The sequence below is a fragment of the Numenius arquata genome, chromosome 25, assembly GCF_964106895.1.
Source record: "Numenius arquata chromosome 25, bNumArq3.hap1.1, whole genome shotgun sequence".
Taxonomy (NCBI): Eukaryota; Metazoa; Chordata; class Aves; order Charadriiformes; family Scolopacidae; genus Numenius; species Numenius arquata.
In genome coordinates, this window is record NC_133600.1 from 750116 (window position 1) to 774652 (window position 24537).

The 24537-nt window shown below is 44.4% G+C and overlaps 1 protein-coding gene across 3 annotated transcripts in view; it reads right to left on the reverse strand.

The window, feature by feature from the left end:
• ELAVL1 (ELAV like RNA binding protein 1) overlaps positions 1-24537 on the reverse strand; it is a 56722-nt gene that overhangs the window by 8205 nt on the left and 23980 nt on the right. The window contains exons 3-7 of one of the 3 annotated variants that reach the window (XM_074163917.1): positions 16208-16311; positions 15219-15372; positions 11959-12184; positions 4619-4732; positions 1717-3300 (exon numbers count right to left, since the gene is read on the reverse strand). In XM_074163917.1, the coding sequence (XP_074020018.1) occupies positions 2976-3300; positions 4619-4732; positions 11959-12184; positions 15219-15372; positions 16208-16311 (923 nt within the window). In that variant the 3' untranslated portion in view covers positions 1717-2975. Of the gene's footprint in view, positions 1-275; positions 3301-4618; positions 4733-11958; positions 12185-15218; positions 15373-16207; positions 16312-24537 lie in introns of those variants that run through there. The other 2 variants (XM_074163919.1, XM_074163918.1) reach the window with 2 other exon arrangements.

The following is a 24537-nucleotide window of genomic DNA, read 5'->3' on the forward strand; positions in this document are numbered from 1 at the left end:
TAAGGACATCAGCTGTTCCCACCTCTTGGGTGGATAAACTCCTGGCAGGTTACTTCTTGTTAGAATTTAGTTTCTACTTCCAGAAGTTTCCATTTGGTCTTTACCAGCAGGATGCACGGGCTACTGTTTAGGACTGAAAGCATCAAGAATTCATACACAATTTTTTCTTGAGTTCAGGTATTTATGCCAAGTATTTATTGACGGTTAAAGCGGTGCAGACTACACACCACACTCTTGGTATTTTAGTGGAATTTTTTTTTTTTTTTTCCTCTTTTCCTGCCTGGGCTTTACTCGCATAAATTGCCCAGTAACTGTTTTTAGAGCAACTATCAAAGGAAGCTGGGATCAGATGTTTCCCAAAAGAGATGTTTTAATACCACTACTGAAACACTATCCTGCATTTCTTTCTTATTTAGCAAAGAACGAGAGATGGAAAAACAGGGAAGCAGTCAGATGACAGTGATGCCAAAAAGCCTTTTTTTTAAAAAAAAAAAAAAAAAACAACCAACCAAGAGTGCCAGTGATCTCCCAGCATGTGCTGCTGGTACAGCTCCAGCGGCCAGCACCCCGGGAATGATCACGGATGCGAAGTCGTATTTAGGGTGTCATTCATTGAAAGTCTGAACCCCCACTTAAATGCTGTGATAAAACAGCAACACCTATTCAGTATGAAAATTAATCTTATATGAAATAAGGCAAGAGGGAATGACAGGGAACTGGGAATGACTGCAGACCTGCTGCAGTGGAACAGGGTGTGAGGTCAGGACACTCTACAGGTCCCTACGCTGCGCAGTTTAACTTGGGAGAAATTCCTCGAATGCTTCTGAATCTCTCCTCCTACACAAAAAAGTACTCCTTGAAGTGACAGATGATGGTAACTGGTGGAAACACCTGGAAGAGACACTGCAACAGACAGCTGGAAAGCACGTTCTGGGGGTGGGAGTAAGTTGGTTGCTTTGTCACAGCCACTGTTTTACAGACCCTCAAGCTTCTCCAAAGGAGGGAACAGGACTGGCAGTAACGGCGGGGCCGAACGTATTAATGGCAAAAATCCCACTTACACTGGCTGCACACAAGCTCAGAAAGAGCAGGAGGCTGCTTGCTGTGCCAGTGCCGGTCTGGACAGGGGCAGCTCCAGACAGAGCAGCTGCAGCGCTCCCCCAGACAGCGATGGAGAGGGGCAGCTGGTTCAGCCGCTCTTCGGCCTCATGCGGAGGCAGACTTCAGGCTGCAGGTCGAGGAGAAATGATTGCAAAGACAAGGCAAGGTCAGCAAGGGATGGAGCAATACGAGCAGGAGGCATGGAATTTGCAAGTAAACTCTGGGACTGGTGGAGGTTCACACCAAAAAAGGAGACACTGCAATAAAACTGCCGCTCTCCCCATTTTCCCCATTGGCTCTACCTTCTGGCAACTGAACTAGAGCTGAACATTGCCCAGGGCAAGTCTCTAGTCGTGCAGAGCAGCCTCACACAACCTGTACCTGCCAGAGCAACCCTCTCCAGGTCTCCTACCACAGAACACCTGCAGGGTTACACCAGATTCTGTGCGACACCTTTCTTGTAGTGCTCTTGTTTGACGACTCATCTGTCAAAGGAGTAGTTTAAAACTCTTAAAGAGGAACTACAGTTCTTTAAAACAACACTCTTTGAAAGCTGGACACTTTGTGCAATACTTAGCAAAAAAATAACAGAAAATAAAAAACAAAACAAAATTTGAGCAAAACAAAATCAAATTTAATGTTCTTAAATGCAAAAGTAAAAACAAACAAAAAACACAAAAAAGCAAAAGAAAATTAACAGAAACAGAACAACTCAAAGTTTCAAGGCAGTCTGCAGAAAACTTGGGGGATAAATCTTTAAATCTACAAATCAAAGGGGTTTTTTTGTTAATATCTAACTTGCAAGTAGTAAGTACTTTTCTGCTGAGTGTTCAATAAGTAAAGCTAGTCGTCAAAACAAAATCCTATTAAAATAGAAAAATCTAGCACTCATTAGAAGGGATGCGAGAAATACAATGCTCAAATGTTTATAACTGTTTTTTCTTTACAAAATAGAACTACTGAAGGAATTCAAACTATAATGATCTTTGAAAATGAGTAAGTATCTGGCTGCATTATAATGTACCAGTAAGTAGTGCACCATGCATTAAATATTTGGACAGAAGAGATTCAGTTTGATAAAGTAGCAACACATATTCACACTCTCTTTTTTGGAGTTTCATTTTTGACTCTGAAATCTTCCCGGAGTTTCTTTGAAACTCTTTGGTCCGTTCCTATCAGCGAGTGGGCTTTAAAACTCATGTTTCTAAAAACCTTTGAATTTGCCAGCTCGGCCACTGCTCAGTGCGCAACTTACCTCATCAATGGTGTTAAAAGTTAGGCGGGCATGCTACTACTTACAAGACCTTGACTTTAGAGAGCCTCATCCTCAACTACATACACGTAGTAATGCATATTAATCCATCAAACAATTTACTGGCAACTAAAACATTAGTATTTCTCCACCTTTCTTCCATACTACCGTGTCTGGGGTAGAGAAGGTCAGGGGAATGGGTAGGAAGAAAACAACAACATAAAAAACAAGAAAATTAATGAATTCAGCCTGATATTTTTCAGAAAATTCCAGTTTTTGCAGACAACATTCAATGGAACAAATGTTAGTCTCATAAGTGAAAGCATGCTTCAATTTTACCACCATCCAGAGGGTCTAGTTAATGCAATCTACTTAAGATTTCAGGGGATTTTTAACATGTTTTAAATGAAATAACTTAAAGGAACTTAAAATTGGTCTGACATTGTGGGATTTCAAACATTTGAACATGTCAGTTGCATCCCAGAATATAAAACCTTTTTCACTTCTCATTTAGACTAAGACAAACACTTGTGAAAATTGGCGCAAAATGAGTTTTACACTAACAAAAATGTTTCAACTTCTGTCACTCAATTATCTATTCCATACAAAAAGCACGAGCAAGTTATTTGTGGGACTTGTTGGTTTTGAAGGAAACCTGTAAGATTTTGTCCCCCAGGCGGTAGCCATTAAGACTTGCTATGGCCATTGCAGCTTCTTCATAGTTTGTCATGGTCACAAAACCAAAACCTTTGCACTTGTTGGTGTTGAAATCTCGAATAACTTTCACATTGGTAACCGCACCAAAGGGGCCAAACATCTGCCAGAGGATTCCCTCATCAGCATCTTGACCAAGGTTGTAGATGAAGATACACCAGCCAGAAGATGCGTTTCCTGGAACATTTACACCAGAAAGCCCACTCATGTGATCTACACCCATAGGAGAGAACCTAGCAAATAAAAAGCACAATATTTCATGTAAAAGTTCAATTCAATTAAGCAAATTAACTTGAATGGGAAGCAACTGAAAATGAATTATTTTCTACATGGACATCAAAACCGTCAGAAAGAAACGTTTCCCCATTTCAAATTGACAATCAAATAGACAGCTGCCGGGAAAGAAAAAGTTAAATATTCCAACTACTGTTTCAATAGGGAACTATCCTACCTAGAAACAGGGAGGCAACAAAGCAGTTGCAAGGCAAGATTACGTGATCACCTTCACAGGGGACCCGGACGGATCCCTGACACCCAGCCAGGCTTTAGGAGCACGCGGGGCACCAGCGTGGAGTCGCTCGGGTGCGGGTAAGAGGCAGCCCCTCCCCAGGGACCCCGGCTCCCTCCAACCACCCCCAGGCATCTCCCGTTTATCCCACTCAGGGATCCCATATCCCGCTTTCCTTGCCTCTAAAATAGCACGTTGGGAACTCTTAAATCAAAGGGTTTCTTTGGGTTTTCCGGGGGGAGTGTGTGCGTGTGTGTGTTTGTTGTTAGGTGTAGAGATTATGTGTATTAATTTAAATTTCTTTTTCTTGCGGAGCAGAACAAAACCTACTCCCTTTTCCACCGTAAGGCAGCGGGTGCAGGGAAACGCTCCCAATACCAGCAGGTCACTAAATCAGCCCCAGTGGTGCACGCTCCCAGCTAAGGGAACATCAGCACTTCCTCGGGCGGTTCCCAGTACATGGGATGCCCCACATTTCTAGCTACAGAATTCCAATCTCAGGGTTTTGTTCCTCAATACCGGTTACGCAAATATTCTGACTGCAGTAGCTCTCAAACATCAAAATAGCAAATCACATTTAAGGACACAGTTTTACAATTTCAGTATGCATGTATACTTTTCTTCTTATTAATTTTTCACCAACTTCACACTAGGAAAATTTTTCTGACTTTACTGAATCAGATTTTTTTTAAACCACCTGCCCACTCTTCCTAAATCCTGCCTCCTGCAGAGTGCCCCAGCATTATATTGATGCATAACAAAAAAGAAAAAAAAAATCCTCTCTTTTTTTATGTCTTGCTTTGTATTATTTTTCTTTTCTCCTATTACCCACACCTCTAATTCCCCTTTTTTCTATTTCTGATCTCCATCCTAGAAATTCAAAGCTTCAGAATATTTTAATGCAGTATTACGGTTGCACAGCTAAGCACTCAAAGGTCAGGAAATGTGAAAGTTAAGGTAAAAAACTCAATTTTATCCCTTGTGCTTATGTATTATTTAAAAATGTGAGGTCACGTGATTGTAGAAATATAATGATACTATACCAGGGGTTCCCAAACTGTGGTGTACCACTGGTGATTTGCAAACCACTTAAAAGCGGTACCCGTGCTGCTCTCTGCCAAGAGCATGGCGGTGGCAGTTCCTGATTCTCTGCTGACCTGGAGGAAACAGGGAACGGGTGTCTGGGCAGTGAACGCTGCATTAAGAGCCAAATGCTTCCCCGCTGGCTTTGTCTTGCCCTGCATAAAGATGGGAGCTGCCGCTGGCTCTGCACGGAGGGAGGGCTGAGGGCAGCGAGGATGAGGAAGGGGAGCAGAGCTGCTGCAGCGCACGCAGCCAGGCAGGGACATCGGCTCACGGTGGCACTTGGGCTGATGCACCACTCTGTCACCATCCCCCCCCCCAGGGTCCCCAGTGCTCGGAGCTGGCTTCTGGGACACCTGAGCGGTGAGACCCACGGGCAGCCAGAGCGGGGGCAGGTTTGGTGGCACAGAGCCCGTACCGCAGCCCGGCTGCTGCTGAGCGCTGCACAGGGGCAGAGCCCGCTGGAGCCCGGGGCTGTGCGGCGCGGGGGGACACACCTGAGCTCCCGCTGCAGGACCTCACTGCTGCTGCCACTCTTGGCCAGCCCCAACAAATCCAAGTTTGGGAATCCTTGTACTATAGTAAAACTGAAACAGCGGTTAAGAGTATCAGAATGCGAATGAGACGCACTAATCCATGTGATCTGATGATTATGTGATATATCCACTATTTATTTTGCTTTTATATAAAAATGTTCTTGTGTTTGAATGCTTTATATGCTTACTTTTTCTGACAGACACCCTCAGCTCTGTAGCTCCTTTCCATTTGAGTTATGATCTGGTAGGATGTATTTATCTTAATACCTGGGAACCTTTCACCTCAACAGATCACCAGTCCTGGGATCCTGCTCACGTGTTTGGGGAGCAGAAAATCACTAAGCTCCGAATTGCGTGACATTGGTTCCAGCAGTCAGTGTAGCTCTCGACCTACTCCCCATAAAGCCTCGGGCTCTGCCCACAAGCCCACACCAACAGTACATCAAGGACTGGAAACACTTGTAGAAGAGCAGCTGAGGGTTGAACACAGGAAGACAACAATTCTAAATGCATATTACAGACAAAATAATTTAAAATAGCAAGTACCTCTGTTCTTTGGATACAGTAATTTTCAAACAGACTGTCCTCTCTTCCTGCTTTGACTCACAAAAACGTTAAGAGGTTCATATAAAAAACAAACAAAACCCAGGGTAAAAACACCCCTAAAAGCCCTGAAAAGTCATTTCAAAAACAAACAAACAAAAAAACCCCACACAACAAAACAAAAAACAACCATAGGAAATATCACCTCACACATAATAACCCCCTTATCCAGACTGAACACCAGTCTAAAGCGAACCTATACTTTGCAAGTTCATATGAAAAAGAAACCTTTCACAAAAGTTTCTGGCTGGTTAAAAAGCAAACACCGAACACGAAATGTGCAGAAGTGCCAGTAAATGTGGTGCTGGGTTAGACCTGTGCGGGAGGCTAAACTCTGACTTGCATCCCCCCGGCAGGAGCGGGAGCACTCGCCCAGGTCCCTGGGCTGCCCCGATCCACCTGAGCCCACCCGGCCCGATGGGAGGGACACAGGGTCCCCGGGCAGCTGGGGGTAACGCACAGCTGGGCACAGAGCAGGTGACACCTCACACCCCCGAGTCCTCCAGGAAGATATTTTTTTGACCACACAAATTTAAGAAGGCTCTTAAGTCGTTATATGTATTAAGATTGTTTAAAAGACTCTCCAATTTGGGCAAACGACACTAAAGCCCACAGAGATCCAAGATGTTTTGGAGAATATTTTATAAGAATTCCATTAATACTATAATTTGAACGATTGCAGTCTTATCACGCTGACTGCTGGTGTCCTCATTTTTGTTTCACTTATTTTTATACTATGTCTTCCACGCTGCTTTGTCAATCCTCCCTAAGCATTTATAGATGATGTTATTTATGGATAACGTAACTTTTAAGTCATGCTAACCTCAAAATTCCAACATCTTGTGACATTATCAACACAGTATATGCATTTTTTTTATTGTAATCTTTTTCACCTTATAAGCTTCTCAGTTGTATGAATGACCTTTTGCTCTACTCTTATGAGACAGACCACTTCATTTAATAGATTCTGGGATTAATTTAACACACTAGAGGACATACTCTCAGAAGTGACAACTCCTAAATGAAAACAATTTCTTTTTAGTACTATGAAAGTCCTATATATTCTTTTTGCCAAATTCTTTTCACTGCAATCTGAGAGCAGCCACATACAGCACCAGAGGAGGGAGCAATCCCACTGCTCACATAATGCTAATAAGCAGTAATATTATTTTTAGTGTTAGCCTACGTTGCCCTCGCACATGAACCTGGCACCGTTTTACCTTTGACTAGTTTCACCAAGAAGAGGAGTTCAGCTGCACCGATGGTTTTTATCAGAGTTAGGTTGATGGTTGGACTGGATGATGAAAGGTCCCTTCCAACCCAGACAATTCGATGATTCTATGATACTGGTCACGTCCACTCTTTTCCTCACAAGCAACTTTTACTCCTATACCCCAACACGGATGGGAATGACCTACCGTGCACAAAGCAGGGCTTGCGGAGTGTGCAGTGATACGAGCTTTGAGCCTGGAATAACAGGGCGTTAAATCAAAGAGCCACACGGCAGAGAGCAGCAGCAATGGAAATAAGGGGGTTCCATACCACATTCTCCTAGAACTTTGACGAAAGATTACTCTGGATTAAATGTCGTTTTCTGTGGCATTGTCAGCACAGACAACTGGCATCCGAATTACAAATTGGCTTAAAAGTTGAAAGTTGAAACAATTTCACTGGAGTGAAACCAGAGAGATGGGTGGGAGCTGTCTGAGCCATAATGTCAGCAACAGGGTTAAACACGCTACAGTTTTCTCGCATTTCCCCTTGATCAAAGAATTATCAAGAAGTAACAATTCCCCTTCAGGCATTTTGGACCCAGCTCACGGACTGGGCTATCAACAGAACTGTGCCTGCTAAAATAATTGGGAACCGGCTCCAGCACTGAACAAGTCTGAAAGCAAAATCAGCTGAACTGGGAATATTTTCAAGATCTGAAAAAACATTCTTCTAGCACAAAGCTCCGGTGAACTTTGAAAGCCCAGGACTTCTGGGGACTTGCCTGCTCGAGCTTTAGGAGCTAAACTCCTTCGCTTCAGCAGAGTTCAACACCTAAAGAGCTGCCTTCTGTTTAAGTAAACAAATCTTACACTCGAAAGAAACCCTAGCCCTGGGTGTTTTATCTGTCCTCCAAACACAACCCCGCGCTGCAGAGTCTTTCCTTCTGGATGGGAGCAGTGCACCTGGGACCACTCGGAATCGGTGAGGCCAACCCCGTGGGACAGGCCATTGCCACCCGCTCCTGACGTGAGCCACAAATACCGCTACAAAGGATTAACAGAACATTAAACAAAGGGTCCGAGCGCTATCTGTAGGAAATCAATAATTACAAATTAGAGATACTAAAGGCTTAATCCTGGATTTACTGGGATATGATGGAATAGGATGAAGTGTAATCAAAATGTCAGTTTAAGTATTCAACCTCAATGCAGCAGAAGCCACAACTGTAATTTATACAGACTGCGAGCTCTCTGGAAGCAGCTTATCCTTTCATCATGTTTTGTTCACTACACAAAACAAACAAGACTCAGTCCAAGCTAAGGTTCCTAAGCTTTACCACAGTATGAATAATTATAACTCATTAAAGTTCAGCATCCTTTAAGGAAGACTCACTAGAAAAACTCGCAATTAACACCAAAGGTGGGAAGAAAAATAAGAAGGGCTGTGGGATGTCGCATCTGCCGTGCGTATGTGTGTGCAGGGATGTGTGACTGAGGAGAGGAAGTTTTATAATAGGCATTAAAGTTCTTGCAAGTCTATGACACGACACGAAGAGAGATGGACAGCACTTGTCTTCAAGTCAACTGGTGAATCTTGTCTCGACAGCGTATTCGTAACAGCACGGCTTAACCCAGAGCTGCTCTGTTACTGCCTCTGCTGATCTCTAGTACCTCAACACCTTCAGCTCTTTCTCCATCAGCAGGCCTATAACCAGGAGCAGAAAACAGCCAAAATGTGTTCACAAACGAGTGCTGGGCACAGGTAACTCGAGTGGACACCGTTACCACAGAAGCAGAAACGGAACAGAAAGAGACAGAACATTTTCTCCTATCTTATCCCCACTTGTGAGAACTCCCATCTGTAGAAAAACAGGATGCAGGTAGAGAACACTAATCCTGCTCTTGATGGTACAATAAAAGAACAATGAACGAACTGAAGTGGAATCAAACAAGACCAAGGACAATGGTTCTTCTAGCTTGGAGGTGTCGCCGAGGCTAAGTCATCTACACCCTGCATCAAAACCGCTTCCATAGAGAAGAAAAGACGGGCCATTGTCAGAGGAGACTCTCTCCTGCGGGGAGCAGAAGGCCCAGGACACAGACGGGACCCACCTCTTGGGGAAGTCTGCTGCCTCCCTGGGGCCTGGGTTAAAGACATGAAGAGAAAGCTTCCTACCCTCAGATTACTACCCATTATTATGATTAATGGCCCTCAGATTATTACCCATTACCGATTTTTCACGTAGGCAGGGATGAAGTTGTTAGAAGAGTCTGAGCACAGCCAAGAGAGACTTCAGGGCCTTGGGACGAGTGGTTAAGGGTCCAGGAGCACAAGTCGTGTGTTCTCCTCTGTCCTTCCTGTTGCAGGGAATGATGAGGGAAGCAACAAGAGCAGCCAGCATATCGGTACCTGGCTCCGAGCCTGGTGTTACTGGTACAATCTGGGGGTCTTTGATCATGGGTCAATTTATGTGACACCAGCCTTCTGGAGACAGACGGGGTACACCTGTCACAAAGCGGGAAAAGGGTCCTTGCACAGGAGCTGGCAGGGCTCATTGAGAGAGAGCTTTCAGCTAGATTTGAAGGGGGAAGGAGATAAAGCCAGGCTGGCGCTGGCTAGAGATAAACCTGGGGGCAGCAGGCCAGTGTTTGAGGGATGGTGTGCTACCAAGGTCCTTCTGCCTGCTGTCTCAGTGGAGGAAGGGGATGGAGATCCACGTGGTGGCAAAGATGCAGGGGTTATTGATGTGTCAGAAACCACAGAAGCACCTGAGAACAGTCATGTAGGAATTGGGGCTTCTCCCCGCAAAAAGGGGGTGGGATCAATAGCACAACTGAAGTACATCTACACCAATGCACACAGCATGGGCCACAGACAGGAGGAGCTGGAAGCCACCACGCAGCAGGAAAACTATGATGTTGTTGCAATCATGGAAACATGGTAGGAAGACCCACACTGAAGTCCTGAGAGGGATGTCTATAAACTCTTCAGCTGGGACAGGCAATGAAGAGGAGGCGGTGGGGTGGCCCTATGTGTTAGGGAGTGTTAGAATGTCAAGAACTTAACGATGGTGATGATAGGGTTAAGTGTTTATGGGTAAGAATCGGGGAAAGGTCAACAAGGCTGATATGACAGTGGCAGTCTGCTACAGACCGCCCAACCAGGATGAAGTGACAGATGAAATAATCTATAAGCAGCTGGGAGAAGTCTCACAATCACTAGCTCTTGTTCTCTTGGGAGACTTCCACTTACCAGACGCCTGCTGGGAATACAATACAGTGGAGAGAAACCAGTCTCAGAGGTTCCTGAAGTGTGTGGAACAGACCTTCCAGACACAGCTGGTGAATGAGCCAACCAGGGAAGGTGCTCCACTGGACCTGTTGTTCAGTCTCTTCTCCGAAGTAACAGGCGATGGAACAAAAGGAAATGGCCTCAAGTTGCGCCAGGGGAGGTTTAGGATGGATAAGAGGAAAAATTTCTTCACCAAAAGGGTTATCAAATGTTGGAACAGACTGCCCAGGGCAGTGGTAGAGTCGCCATCCCTGGAGAAAAGCTGGGCAGGCATGTTGCTGAGGGACATGGGTTAATGCTGGACTTGGCAGTGTTGGGTTAATGGTTAGACTCGATGATCTTAAAGGTATTTTCCAACCTAAATTATTCTATTACTATGATTTTAAGTGGTCATTAAAATTTAGTTTCACCTGCAACTATTAAATACATTACTCATTTTTACTGTGGCTTAGAAGGTTTGGATGCGGAGACGAGCGCTTCAGGGAAATGAGATCTTGTTCAAGGAGCTACCTGCACTAAACTTGCCCAGGCTACAGGTGAAGGGAATGGGAGAACGGCTGAGGCTGGCAGGGACCTCTGGAAACCCTCCAGTCGACCCTCCTGCCCAGAGCAGGGACACCCAGAGCAGGTTACTCAGGCCCTTTCCAGCCAGGTTTTGAGATCGTCCAAAGATGGAGACTCCACAGTCTTTGGGCAACCTGTTCGATTACCCTTAGTGTAAAACAAAAGGTGACTATAAAGTCTCACTGGAGACACATTAGACCTCGCTGTTCTTAAAATGCTGAGCTAAGGCACTACGGAGCGGTCACAGCAACACTGCAATGGTAGCACTGCAAAAAGCTACTTGAGGTTTTAGTTCAATTTTGCTGAGCTAATTGGATCTCTCAGAGGGAAATAAAGAAGACAAAAAAGTAAATTATCAGCAGGGAAACACTACTCTCAGAAACTCTCATGAACACATCTAATAATAAGCCAATTACTTAACTGCAAGACAGTAAATATGATGCATTTTCCAGAGTACAGTCCAACTACCAACACCCTCCTTTAAGCAGCTAAAGCAATTCCTACTCAAAGCAACTAAGGCAATTCTCAAAGGCAAAATACATAATATCTTCCACAGCTCCAGAAGCAGACAATATGTTGCAATTACTCAATAATCTTACTGAACTTACGAGGACTCAAAGAAAGAAATCCCACAGAATCTCATTACCAGTAATAGGGTTTTCCTATTTTTTCCGTAACACCTCCCTGCTGGAACCAATGGTTCAGAGCTTTATTTAAGTTGCCAAATTATATCTGCTTTCAGAGATATGGACTCCAGAATGGGGATCTGTTGAGACAGGCACCTACCAACACCCACCCGGAACCCGCTCCTGTCTATCATCTCACTGTACACCTACTTGTAGAAACAGACAGCGTAGTGTATGTACCTTTACATAATTAACTTCAATATAAATTTTACAAGTAAGATTTTACTTTAATCATATTTTAATTCAACACTTTATTTACATAAGACTGCAGACACATAGTGCACTCTGTATTCATTCACACACGCTGCAATGAATGTATTGCTGTGGAGCAGCAAGAGGACAGTTTCCCAGAGGGACACGGGAACAGCAGTTACAGCCTTAAATGCATTATTCCTCCTAACCTACCTGAATCTTTGCGCCTGGTGATGCACTGGCCCTCCAAACCGTCTAGCTGGTGAATGACACAGCTGCGACAACAGTGCCACATTTTTGTTCTGGTTAGGATTGGCTGCAAACTTCACTGTAATGGGCTCGGAGGAACCTGGGGGTTTGTGACCATTGAAATTTGTAATTGCCTCTTCTGCTTCTGACCTTTTGTCAAACCGGATAAATGCGACCCCTCTGGACAAACCTTTTAACCAAACCAATAAAAAAAAAAATTAAAAAAAAATTTGAAGTTCAGGATAAACTCAAAATAACTTTGAAAGCAAAAACCAAAAAAGTTAAATATTTCTATGGTCACAGCTTTCAAATTATCTACATTTACTAATGTTTCTTCAGCAGCTAGAGGATAAAATACAAAATTAAGAAACAAAAGACAAATTAAGACATTCATTTCAGCTATAACAACCACAGTGACTAAAACACTTAATAAAAAAAAAAGCAATCCAATGTGGTAGAATTCCATGAAATCCACCACCAACTGACATTTCCAACAACCAAAAAACCTCCCAACATTTTAAATAAGTTCCACCAAAAAAAACCAATTAATTAATTCCAGTCAGTTAAAAACAAACCAAACCCCCTTAGCTTTGATTACTTTATCACTAAAAAGCATCTGCAAACACAAAATTGACACCGAGTTTTCCAAAGGTTTTCAGTTTTCCACACTGAAAACACTCTGGTTCATAGAGGGCATGAAGCTCTAACTCGAATAAAGCAGTTTAACCTCCTGTAATGAAGAGATCACAAGTTCATCTACATCATGGCCATAATTTCTAGCTGTCCCATACCTTATTTTTAATTAATTAAAGAGTGATTAAGAATGACCTCTTAGTAACTATGGAAAGGATTCCATTGCTGTTAAATACCTGAGCAGTGTGCCCAGGTGGCCGAGGCCAACAGCATCCTGGCCTGTGTCAGGAACAGCGTGGGGAGTAGGACTCGGGAGGTGATGGTCCCCCTGTGCTGGGCACTGGTGAGGCCCCACCTCGAGGGCTGTGTCCAGTTTTGGGCCCCTCACCACAAAAAAGACATTGAGGGGCTGGAGCGGGTCCAGAGAAGGGCAACGGAGCTGGTGAGGGGTCTGGAGCACAAGTCTTGTGAGGAGAGGCTGAGGGAGCTGGGGGTGTTCAGCCTGGAGAAAAGGAGGCTGAGGGGAGACCTTCTCGCTCTCTCCAACTCCCTGAAAGGAGGGTGTAGCCGGAGGGGGTCGGTCTCTTTTCCCAAGGAACAGGCCATGGGACAAGAGGAAATGGCCTCAAGTTGTGCCAGGGGAGGTTCAGATTGGAGATTAGGAAAAATTTTTACACGGAAAGGGTTATTAAGCCTTGGAATGGGCTGCCCAGGGAAGTGGTTGGGGCACCATCCCTGGAGGGATTCAAAAGATGGGTTGACATAGTGCTGAGAGACATGGTTTGGTGATGGGTTTTATCAGAGTTAGGTTGATGGTTGGACTGGATGATCTTAAAGGTCCGTTCCAATCCAGACAGTTCTACGATTTGCATTGTTCCCCCTCACTGCAGCCCCAGCTCTGGGTGCCCTTCTTCTTCTGCCCGAGGCCAAAGTCGTGCCTTAGGAGATCTCTTCCCCCACCCCACTTCTCATCTGACTCCACCATAGTCTGGAAATACCATTTATCGCAGTGAAGCTACAAGGGTATATTTTGTTTAAATTTCATTCCAAAGCAGGTATTACGGCCAGACAAATCCCAGAACTTCACCAACTCTCTTTCGAAAAGGGCCGTATCAAATACTGTCATGTTGTTCTCTGCTCTACCCCTGCACAGGGCAACCCTCAAAGATCACTTCAGAAGTTGTTTAAGCTTGTCATAAATCACAAAAGTTGTTTATAACAACTGGACGTTATTTCCTGTATTTCACAGAAGGAAATGCAACACGGCAAAACCCTGGGCATGTGGCAAGCGAAGGGGAATCCAAGCCCTACAGCTCTCCATGGAACAGTCTCTAGGAAAGGTGTGTTTTCATTTGGGGCTCTGGGAGAACTCCCATAAATAGCAGCTCATGTCATCACTTCGTGTTAATACGCAGAGTCACTGCAGGTTTTGAAGACAAGAACTGCAGAATCACAGCAGGAGGTGACCAGATTTCTTTTACAGACAATGGCATTTACAGCATGGTCTGACCAAAAGGAAACACTTAAAAGCAGGTGCCTACACATGGAGCCAGCTCTGACGGAGACACTCGGACTCCACCATTTAGTGAGATCGATGCCAAAGGCTGCCGATGCCTACTCTGAACCACAGCAGGTGCCTCTCAGAGGATGAAAGCTGCTGCTTAACTACTGTGTAGAAACATACATACTACTGTATATAGATGTAAAATGTGGAATTGCTAAAATTAGATTATCTTCTAATATAGCACATGCATAATCAGTGAAAAATTGAATTTGGAGAAGCTCTCTCCAAATTCATACGTGCCGTATGGGCTACTGGAAAAAACACAGAATACCTAAGGTTACCAGATACCCTTCGGTTATACAGTCCGAAATAATTAGGTAAGAAATTAAAACTCTGCGAGAACACATTGTAACACTAAGTCAGAATTAACATTATAGAGGAAATCCTTAACTTTAGTCTCTCCTGAGCTGAGTGCTTAACTAAGCAACTCCTCCCTTTTCTTTTTTTTTTTTTTAATAAACAAAACACATTCAGAAAATTCAAGAGGGTAGTACTATGTGTATTAAGTTCATTCTTTTAGTTAGCAGTAACCACAGAGGACTGCAAGACACCTCAAATGTTTTAAAACATGAGGAAATTGTGTGAGTGACTTCCAAGTTGGTATAAAAGTCAAAACACATTGTTTTGCTTTTTAACATATAACTACAGCCTGGAATTTACCAACTGGATAATAGTTGCATTTGTGCAAAGTAAAGGCAAGGCTAGCACCGCAGATTACAAACGCTGCCCAGAAGACGACTGCACCCCAGCAGTGTCAGCAGCTCAGCCTGGTCAAACTGACAGTAACGGTGTAAAATAGGATGCGAGGCTCAGACTCTCAGCCAGAGAAAGGGGCAGCGTAACTCAGTCTGTTTTACAAAAACAAAATCATTGGAAAAGGATACCCCATTAAAATTATTTCAGTGGTTGATACCAGATGTCACGGTTAGTTTGTGAAAGTCTAATTTAGTTTAGGAATTGCCAGTCTCTGGAAAACATCAAACGTGCCACACGCTCCAGTTTTAGGAAGCCAGGGTTTAAAACTCACCTGTAGTTTGATCCACAAGCACACGCGAGTTGATGATGCGTCCAAAACGTGAAAACATATCTTCTACATCTTTTTGTGTCATTGACCTTGGTAGTCCACTAATATATAAATTCGCATCTTTGATAACTTCAGAACTTGGACGAGCATAGGAAACCTTTAAAAAGAAAGAAAAAAAGGTCTGTTCAGGGTATAAATAGGAAAGCGCAATTTACTTTATTGTAAGCCATGTTAATTTGTTCCCCACTAAACAATGCAGGCGTATTTTTATTGGAGTTCAAAAAGCAGAACAGGGAGAAGGCAGGAGGAAAATGCCAGAACAAAAAAAAAAAAAAAAAAAAAGAAATCATGTCTCTGGATAACTCCATTCATCTTGGGCTTATCCAACGGATAAAGAATATCATGGCACTGCTACGGAGAGACAGCAGTAGACTAAGAGTGATGCTTCCAACAAACATATTTGCTACGTTGAAGTTTCCCCATCTGAGGTTCTGACTCAGACACTGGACCTGTCAGTAACCACAGATCACACCAAGAACTTGCACTGTCAGTATATATTTTAAAGCCTCATAAGAAGATTTTACCAGAAAACTGCACTGCAGCTATCTTAATTTCTGCTCCTAGAGAGTTACAAAGATCACCCAGGCAGGTGTGATTTCCTACATATACAGTACCAGGTGTTGCTTTGGAAAGGGAGTGCATGTGTATTAATGTGAATTAAAACAGAGATCACCGAATACCTGAGAGACACGTCAGTTCAAAAGCCTGGCAACAATTTGGAATGATCTCACCTACTGCCGTAAAAATGGTGGGAATGAAAAGAAGGGAATCTTTGAATACAAAGCTGTCATAAAACCTGAGAAACTTAACAGCTCACTACCCTTCTCCCAGATTCTACCGTTCTTGCAGTCGGGGAGCACACGAGTCTTACCAGCAGAATGAAGTTTATCAGAATGTCATTGTCATAGAAAAAAGAAATACTCTAGACCTACCTTGATAGTTTTTGACTGAAGTCTGAGGCCATTCAGTGTGTTTATTGCTCTTTCAGCATCTTTTGCAGTAACGTAGTTCACAAAGCCATAGCCTAAGCTGTGTCCTACATGGAAGAACATTTTTTTTTAAATTAATCCTAACAAAAGAAAGTTAGCACCATCAAAGAAAAAGGAAATACGAATGAGAAAAAATTAACTCAACAAAAACATAATCCACACAGCAAATGTTTAAATAAGCCAAAGAAGTTTCTCAAGGCTGGCACACATCAGAAGAGGGAACTCGGAGCTCTTTCATTTCACTTTGGACAAGGGCAGTGTGTATCACACAGCGCAGATGATCCATCAACAGTAAGAAATTCAAGACTAAAATATTGACTCTGAACAGTCCTGGAAACTTATTGGGTGTGGAACAAAGGCAAGAATTTAACAAAGTTCAGAAGTACAAACTCTTGTAGATAAAGAGCAGAAAGTAAGAAAGTGTCAGGGGATGAACTGCTGGGTAAGAAATCATCAGGTTACTCATTGCTGTGGGGCTGCTCCAACCTTCACTCCCGGAGACAAGAGTGAAAAAGAAGTTTTCAATTCTTCATACACTCATATACAGCTGCTGAGCAGCGAGTCTCCTCCAAACACAGGATGAAACTGAAGAGTGAAAAATCCTCTTTAATGCAGACAATTTGTGTACTATTACTTTATCTAAGTTTACTCTTAACTCTTACAAAAAAGAATTTGAGAATAATAATACAAATCTTTAAAACATTTAAGGCAAAGGAGATTTAGTTGGATATTTACTTGTTGTGCTTCTATCTCCAACCTCCACAAACACTACTATCAATTATAACGCTATAACATTTTTTTATACATATAATTACACACACACACACACATATATATATATATAAAAAACTATAAGACTATTTTGGGTTGCAATTTCCCAATAACTAAAGGCTCTTATCACTGTAGACCTAATAATAACTAAAATACTTTCAAGACTGTCTCAGTGCAATAAAGAAACTCCCATTCAATAAAAGATACATCTTTTTCAAACAACTCCTCCTTGTCTGAGCCAGACCTATGGGATTTTCTAAAGAAAACTGCAAGTGCACATAGGAGAATGTGCTACTTTACTTCAGCAATATATTATTTTTAAGTTATTATTAAGCTCTGTTGTTAGGCTTGAGAACACTATAATCATTACAGCGGAGGATTCTCTGATCAAATATAGCCCGTTTGTAACCACCCAGCGGGGCTCTGCAATAGTCGTAGCTGGCAAGGTTACGCTTTCCAGACATTTTAGGACACCAAATACACCACACCCACCCCCCCAAAAAAAGTGAAATGGTGATTATGGTAGCCCAAGACGTCAGAGAAACTGAAGAAAAGGGTGGTAACAGACACTGCAGATGGATTCCGTGTACTGAAGGAGCTGAGACCTATGAGTCTAAAGGCCCCGAGGGATGGGGGAAGCTCTGAAGGACCCTCACAGTGTCCCCAGGACCAGTGCACAGGAGCGGTGGCTGCAGAGCATCTGCCACAGCACAAGGCCCTGGCACGTCCCCTGCATTCCTCTGCTCCGCTGTGAATGGGAACAGACCAGTAACTCATCTAAACCCAAATAATTTCATTGCCCGTTTCCTAATACACTCCTTGTATAAACAGTCCCCCTTAATACTACAGTCTGCTAAAGAAGCCAGATCCCCTTTGTGTCCAACCCTCCTACAGGAACAATCTCCTCTTCTCTTACAGACCAAGTGTTAAATCATCTATCTCCGCTGGCACAGATCAAACTCCTGATGCCAGACGCTTCTACACGACCGTAACGGCAAATCACTCTTTGACAGCCAAGCAGGATTTAACTCTGCACAGGAAACAAATAAATGCAATAAAAGCAAAATCTCAGGCACCAGCTTCTGCACCTTTATCCTTTAAAGATCTACAGGTAGCGATCAGGATTTTGCAGAGGTATCTTACATATACCTACAGCACAGGTTCTGTTGGTTTCTTTATAATATTCATTTACTGTTTTATGAGTCAGAGATGGTCAATCATTCAGATCAAATCTGGTTAGTCCACAATCACTTACCTACTGAGATTCTTTCCCCCTGATTTAGAAAACAAAGAATTTAACAGTTAGAAAAATGGACCCTGGCTTATTTCTCCAGAATCTGACCAAAAAAACAAAGGTAAGTTTAGAGGGAACAAATACCACGCAGACAGCAGGTGCTGATGTTTCCATCCCAAGAGGGTGGGAAGAGCCTGCAGCCCTCCCCGGCCCAGCGCGGCAGCACCTGCACCCAAGGCTCAGATACTGGCTGCTTTGCAGGTATTTTCAGTCCTGTCCCAAAAGCCACATAAAGATGAATATTCCAGCAAACCACTGAATAGAACCAAGTCCTAATAAAGTCGATGGCAATAGGTTCTTACAGACGAGGGAAATAAGAGTTCAACAAGACAAATCCCTCCAAGGCTGATGCAGAGCCCCAGCAGTCAGGGCTGTCACCGCCCAGGACGCTGCGCTGGGAGGGGAGCACTATATTCTCCTGGCAGAGGAGGAGCAGCAGGATTCCCCACTCTATAGATTTATTAAACTATCTTCAGCACTCTGTCACGGAGATCAAGGGCTCAGCCTCTGACCTGGTTTCTTGCCAGGAGCTCCCAGAGGACACAGCAGACAGGCACCATCCCTCACCCAGCAGCGCTCCTGCAAAGCATCGGACAGGTTATGTGTATGACAAGGGACATTAAGCTCCCTAGTTTTGGTTTTATCCTGTGTGTAAGTAACAGCACTCGTGGACACACAGGACCCAAAAGCGACCACACGACCGGGGTCCAGTCCCTGTAGTCACCAACTCTACATGTTCCCTTTGCCTAAAACATAAGGAAGCTTCGCATCCAAAGCGGTTCGATGCTTGTCCCAGGTACGTTCTACAAACCCCGTCCAACACTCTCCTTTTCTAAATGCAAGTCTTTATACTTCGCATCCACTTGTTCTTGTGCAAATACCATCCTTGAGCTCACACACACTTGTCCTTCCAAGAGCCTGTTCCCTACAGCACACACAGGCGGTGCCCGTATCCCCTTGGCCGCCTTCACCGTTTCCATCTGAGCAAAATTCTGCACCTTCTCAACTTCTAATTTTATAGAGGTTGCTCAGTGACTATTCCTTATCAAAGAGTTTGAGGGCCCTGGGAAAGGAGAACAGGGACATAAAGGGGTTAACAAAACCAAACAGATTTAAAAAAGAAGGGTCTGAAAAGTGGCAGGATTACAACAGTTACTGGATTTTCTCATATTCGCTGTAGGCATTTGACAATAAGATTGCACTAAAACCTAGAAATTATAGTCCTGTTAACTTTTACCTGCCACTAGATTAAAAAAAAAAAAAATATCAATTACTTATCTTCCTCTACAAAAACTAGAATACAGACCTTCCCACTAAGTCTATACTTACCACCTTTAAATTACATCAGTGTAACACAAATTTATAGTCCTGCAGTGCTAAAAAAAAAAAAGCCAACCCATGCAAAACTGACAACATATATTAACTTATCTTGCCCTAAATCCTTAATACTATCAGTCTCAGCCATCTCCTGCCATTCAATCACTAGTTTTCATCTCTAAACAGATGAAGATACAGAAGACACGACAGTCCCGTCACTGCAAGAGGCACGTTACCCCGCTGCCCTGAGGGATCACTCTTCAGGAATGCTCTACTTCACAACTGAACTCCGCATTCTCTCCTCCTCAACAGCACAAACTGCCCTCCTGAGGCCACGCCAGAAAATATATAAGGAATTGGCGTTTACACAGCATTATGATTTATGTCAAGTGTTGATATCCCAGGCAAGGACACAAGTTAAGAGCCTGCTAGAAACCTACCGTGCAGATGGCGGCGTTACTGTAACAGTTCTCAAAATATTTTAGTGGATAGTAATTAAAAACCTTTAAAAAAAACTTCAAAGAAGTTTGCATAAATGCAAATCTACTCAAGAGACAAAGACTAAAAAAATAAAAGAAACAAGTAGGTCCTTATCTGGATGAATATTCATCTGGATGAACAATTAACAAAGTGACCATAAACCCTCGTTTTAAGCAAACCACTACACTCCTTCAGCAGAAAGAATCTAGTTTTGTTTCCATGACAAAAAGCCCTTTCATGGGAGAAGGCACTCTTTTCTTTCTGTGCATCACTTGGGTTTCTGGCCATGTCCTTGCTTCCTTTCCCAGCTCCCCGAGACACACGGCTTCAGTTACTGCCTCCTTTCTTATTCCCCTCCCACTACCGCCCGACAACTCCAGTTTCACTGGGGACTCCAGCATGAGACCAGAGCTGGTACTTATTTTCACTTCGCTACAGCCTCGCTGCCCCCTTGAAAGCAGCTAACACGTATCCTGCCCATCCTGTCCTTCTCCAGAAAACCTAAACTCAAACCTGGCTCCTGTTAAGTCAGAGCATCTCAGTACGAAGGCATTTGAGTTTATAATTTATTTTCTGGACCGGGAAAAAGCGCTTTGAGATGGTATATAAAAAGCCCAGGTAAAGAATGCAGAAGGACGGAACAGATCTCCCCAAATGTCACCCAGGAGAGGATGCGGCATCTTGGAAAGAGAGTTGGGTTTGGGTTTTTTTTTGTTTGGCTTTACAAAATGTGCTGCGAGTGATAACCAGGTAGCTTAGATACGTATGAATGCATCAAGAAATACTATGTCCAAATACCAGACATCATGCGCTGAAAAAGCAGAAGTCGAAGTGGTGACTGTAGTTCCAGAGGATGAGCACAGCTTAGAAGTGCTCAGAGGTGCCTTGGGTGGGCTTTCTGCAGCAGCCACACTGCTGTACGACAGGGGATACACAATCACACCAACCCTCAGAAAAAGGCAAGCCCCCTTGCATCAAATCTCCAAAAAAAGGGTTGTGCCAATGCAGAAGCGCAGGAAGGCAGGGCTGGCAGAGCAAGCCATCAGGAGGCTGGATCCTAACCCCGAGAGAAGCCAGCGCTCTGCGTGCAGCAGCTTCTGGTCCCTGCCATCCCAACACCCAGGAGGACGTGCTGCTGCGGCAGCGGAGCCTGGCTACGCAGGGAGCTCAGGCCAGAGCTCCAGCGCAAACGCTCAGCGTATGGGAGATGGAAGAACCAACAGCCTACGACAGCAGGAATTCAGAGACACCATCCACTCAGACCAGTGGATGAAGACCAAGTCAGGGACTGACTGCTTGAGAGAACTCGACCCATACAAATCCATGGGACAAGATGAGCTCTTTCCAAAGGTACTGAGACCCCTGGCTCGTGTCCTGGCCAAAACTGTTCTCTATCATCTTTAAATGGTCACGGAAATTGGACGAGGTCCCCAGCAACTGGAGGAAGACAAATGCTGCATCCATCTTCAAAAAGGGACAAAACCCCAAACAAACAAAAACCCCAACCCCACACTCTGCATGTACGCCTGCAACAAGTGGAGTTTTGCAAGGATCTACCCTGGGACCTGCTGTTTAACTTGTTATCCATGACCTGGAGGAGGTGATGGGAGTGTACTCTCATGAAGACTGGAGGTAACACCAGATTGGGAGGAACCTGTCGATACCCTGGAGGGCAGGGCTGCCACCCCGAGGGACCTCAACACGCTGGAGGAACAAGTCAACAGGCACCTTATGAAACACAGCAAGGACAAATGCAAAGTCCTGATCACAGGAAGGATGAAACCCCAGCAACACCACAGCCCAGGTACTTACTGGCTGGAGAGCAGCTCTATGGAAAAGGAGCTGGGAATCACAGAATAGAGCAAGGCAAGCAGGAGCCTGGAGTGCACTAAGACAGAGAAGGTAAGAACATCCTGCATTGCGCTAACAGACAGGTACAGCCAGAAGACAGGAGGGAAGAGATGTCCCCCAGTACAGGAAAGACAGTGATAACAGGAGCGAGCTCAGCAGAGATCCACCAAGACCCTCAGAGGACTGGAGCACGAGGAGGTCTACAGGACCAGTTGGGATAAAGTCCTGAGTGAACTGGTCTGACCTCACAGCTGACTCTGCACTAGTGTCCCTTGAAACCGCACCAACCTGTGATCCCAAGTGACAGAAGGAGGAACACAACACCAAGTTAATCTGACGTTCTTCCAGTTCCACAGAACAAGGTCTTTTTGTATTAAGACAGCCCACACACGTACTTCAGCTAAGGAGGCATGTGACAGAACTAAATATTAATGGAAGGTTTAGAGAAGGTAAAGAATCACACTTTTCTTCTCCCTCAAAATATTCTCTCCCATTCATGGACCCAATTCTAAATTTTGAGTTTATGTCTAGTGCAGTCCTTAAACCAAAGACTGGCCTTCCCGAAACTGCTACATGGCCAGCAACACAGATTCTGCCAGTTTGCAGTGGACTAGTTATTCCGCCACACATTTTTGGAAGCGTCCACTCTCATAGTCTATTTTTAATTGAGTGAAGACTCATTTCTGTAGGTTTCCCCTAGTTTTCTTATGTCATTTCTTTTGTCCACGGGTCTCAGGAGATGATGCTGGTGAGATGATGCTGGTTTCTAGCTCCTCTTTGTGTCCTTCAGCCCAATGTTAAATCTCTGCTCCATATCATAACTGTTAACCACTTTTTCACTTTAATACTCTAAACGCCAACTTCAGAACCTGACCTGTTCTACACGTACTGCTTGGCGCAATTTGGAGACAAGAACTTGCTATTTGTTACCCTCTTGGCAGTTCTTGCTTTTATGCTATAAGGTATCCTTACCAAAAAAAAAAAAAAAAAAGAAAGAAAAGCAGCTTCTTGAAGGATTTTTGTCAAAACATATTTTTGGATGTGAACAAGCATCTCAAGTATTTTATCACCAATCTTCTAGCAGTAGAAGGGCATGATTTTCCATTACAAGTCTATGCTGATCAAACCCTATCAACACAACAGAAAGTGATTCTATTTATTACCACATGTAGCTCACAGGAGATTTTCGAAAATACAGGGAACACCCCCTACACTCAGTCCTTCACTAAAGAGAGAGATGATGCATCTCAGCTACTCTGAAAACAAATGAATCTGAAGCTAAGGGCCATCGCCTGGCCCAAAGCCTGTCCCCTGATTCATAGATTCATAGATTGGTCCAGGCCGGAAGGGACCTCCAAAGGTCATCTAGTCCGACCTCCCCGCAGTCAGCAGGGACACCCCCAACTAGAAGAGGTTGCCCAGGGCCTCGTCGAGCTTCACCTTGAATATCTCAAGGGAAGGGGCCTCAACCACCTCCCTGGGCAACCTGTTCCAGTGTTCCACCACCCTCATGGTAAAGAACTTTTTCCTAATATCCAATCTAAATCTCCCCTTCTCCAACTTAAAAACCATTGCCCCTCGTCCTGTCACTGCAGGCCTTTGTAAACAGACCCTCCCCAGCCTTCCTGTAGGCCCCCTCAGGTACTGGAAGGCCGCTATGAGGTCTCCCCGGAGCCTCCTTTTCTCCAGGCTGAACAACCCCAGCTCCCTCAGTCTGTCCTCATAGGAGAGGTGCTCCAGCCCCCTGATCATTTTTGTGGCCCTCCTCTGGACCCGCTCCATCAGGTCCATGTCCTTTCTATATTGAGGGCTCCAGACCTGCACACAGTACTCCAGGTGAGGTCTCACCAGAGCAGAGCAAAGTGGCAGAATCACCTCTCTGGATCTGCTGGCAACACTTCTTTTGATGCAGCCCAGGATGTGATTGGCCTTCTGGGCTGCGAGAGCACATTGCCTGCTCATGTCCAGCTTCTCGTCAATCAGCACCCCCAAGCCCCTTTCCTCAGGGCTGCTTTCTAATACCTCATCCCCCAGGCTGTATTTATACTGAGGATTGTTTCTTCCCAGGTGCAGAATCCTGCACTTGCTTTTGTTGAACCTCATGAGGTTCAACTGGGCCCACCTCTCCAGCCTGTCCAGGTCCCTCTGAATGACATCCCATCCCTCTGGTGTATCGACAACACCACACAGCTTGGTGCCATCTGCAAACTTGCTGATGGTGCTCTCAATCCCTCTGTCTATGTCTTTGATAAAAATGTTAAACAATACTGGTCCCAGGACGGACCCTTGAGGGACACCACTTGTCACTGCTCTCCATCTGGACTTAAAGCCATTGAGTACCACCCTCTGGGTGCGACCATTCAGCCAATTCCTTATCCACCGAACTATCCACCCATCAAATCCGTATCCCTCCAATTTGGCAAGCAGGATGTTGTGAGGAACCGTGTCAAAAACGATGCAGCCCCCCCTCCACTCTTCACACCCTGCTCTGCCAGGGAGAGCGAGAAGCTGCTTTGCTTCTCGGAAACACCCCTGTTCTTCCCCACCTGCACCACGGTGA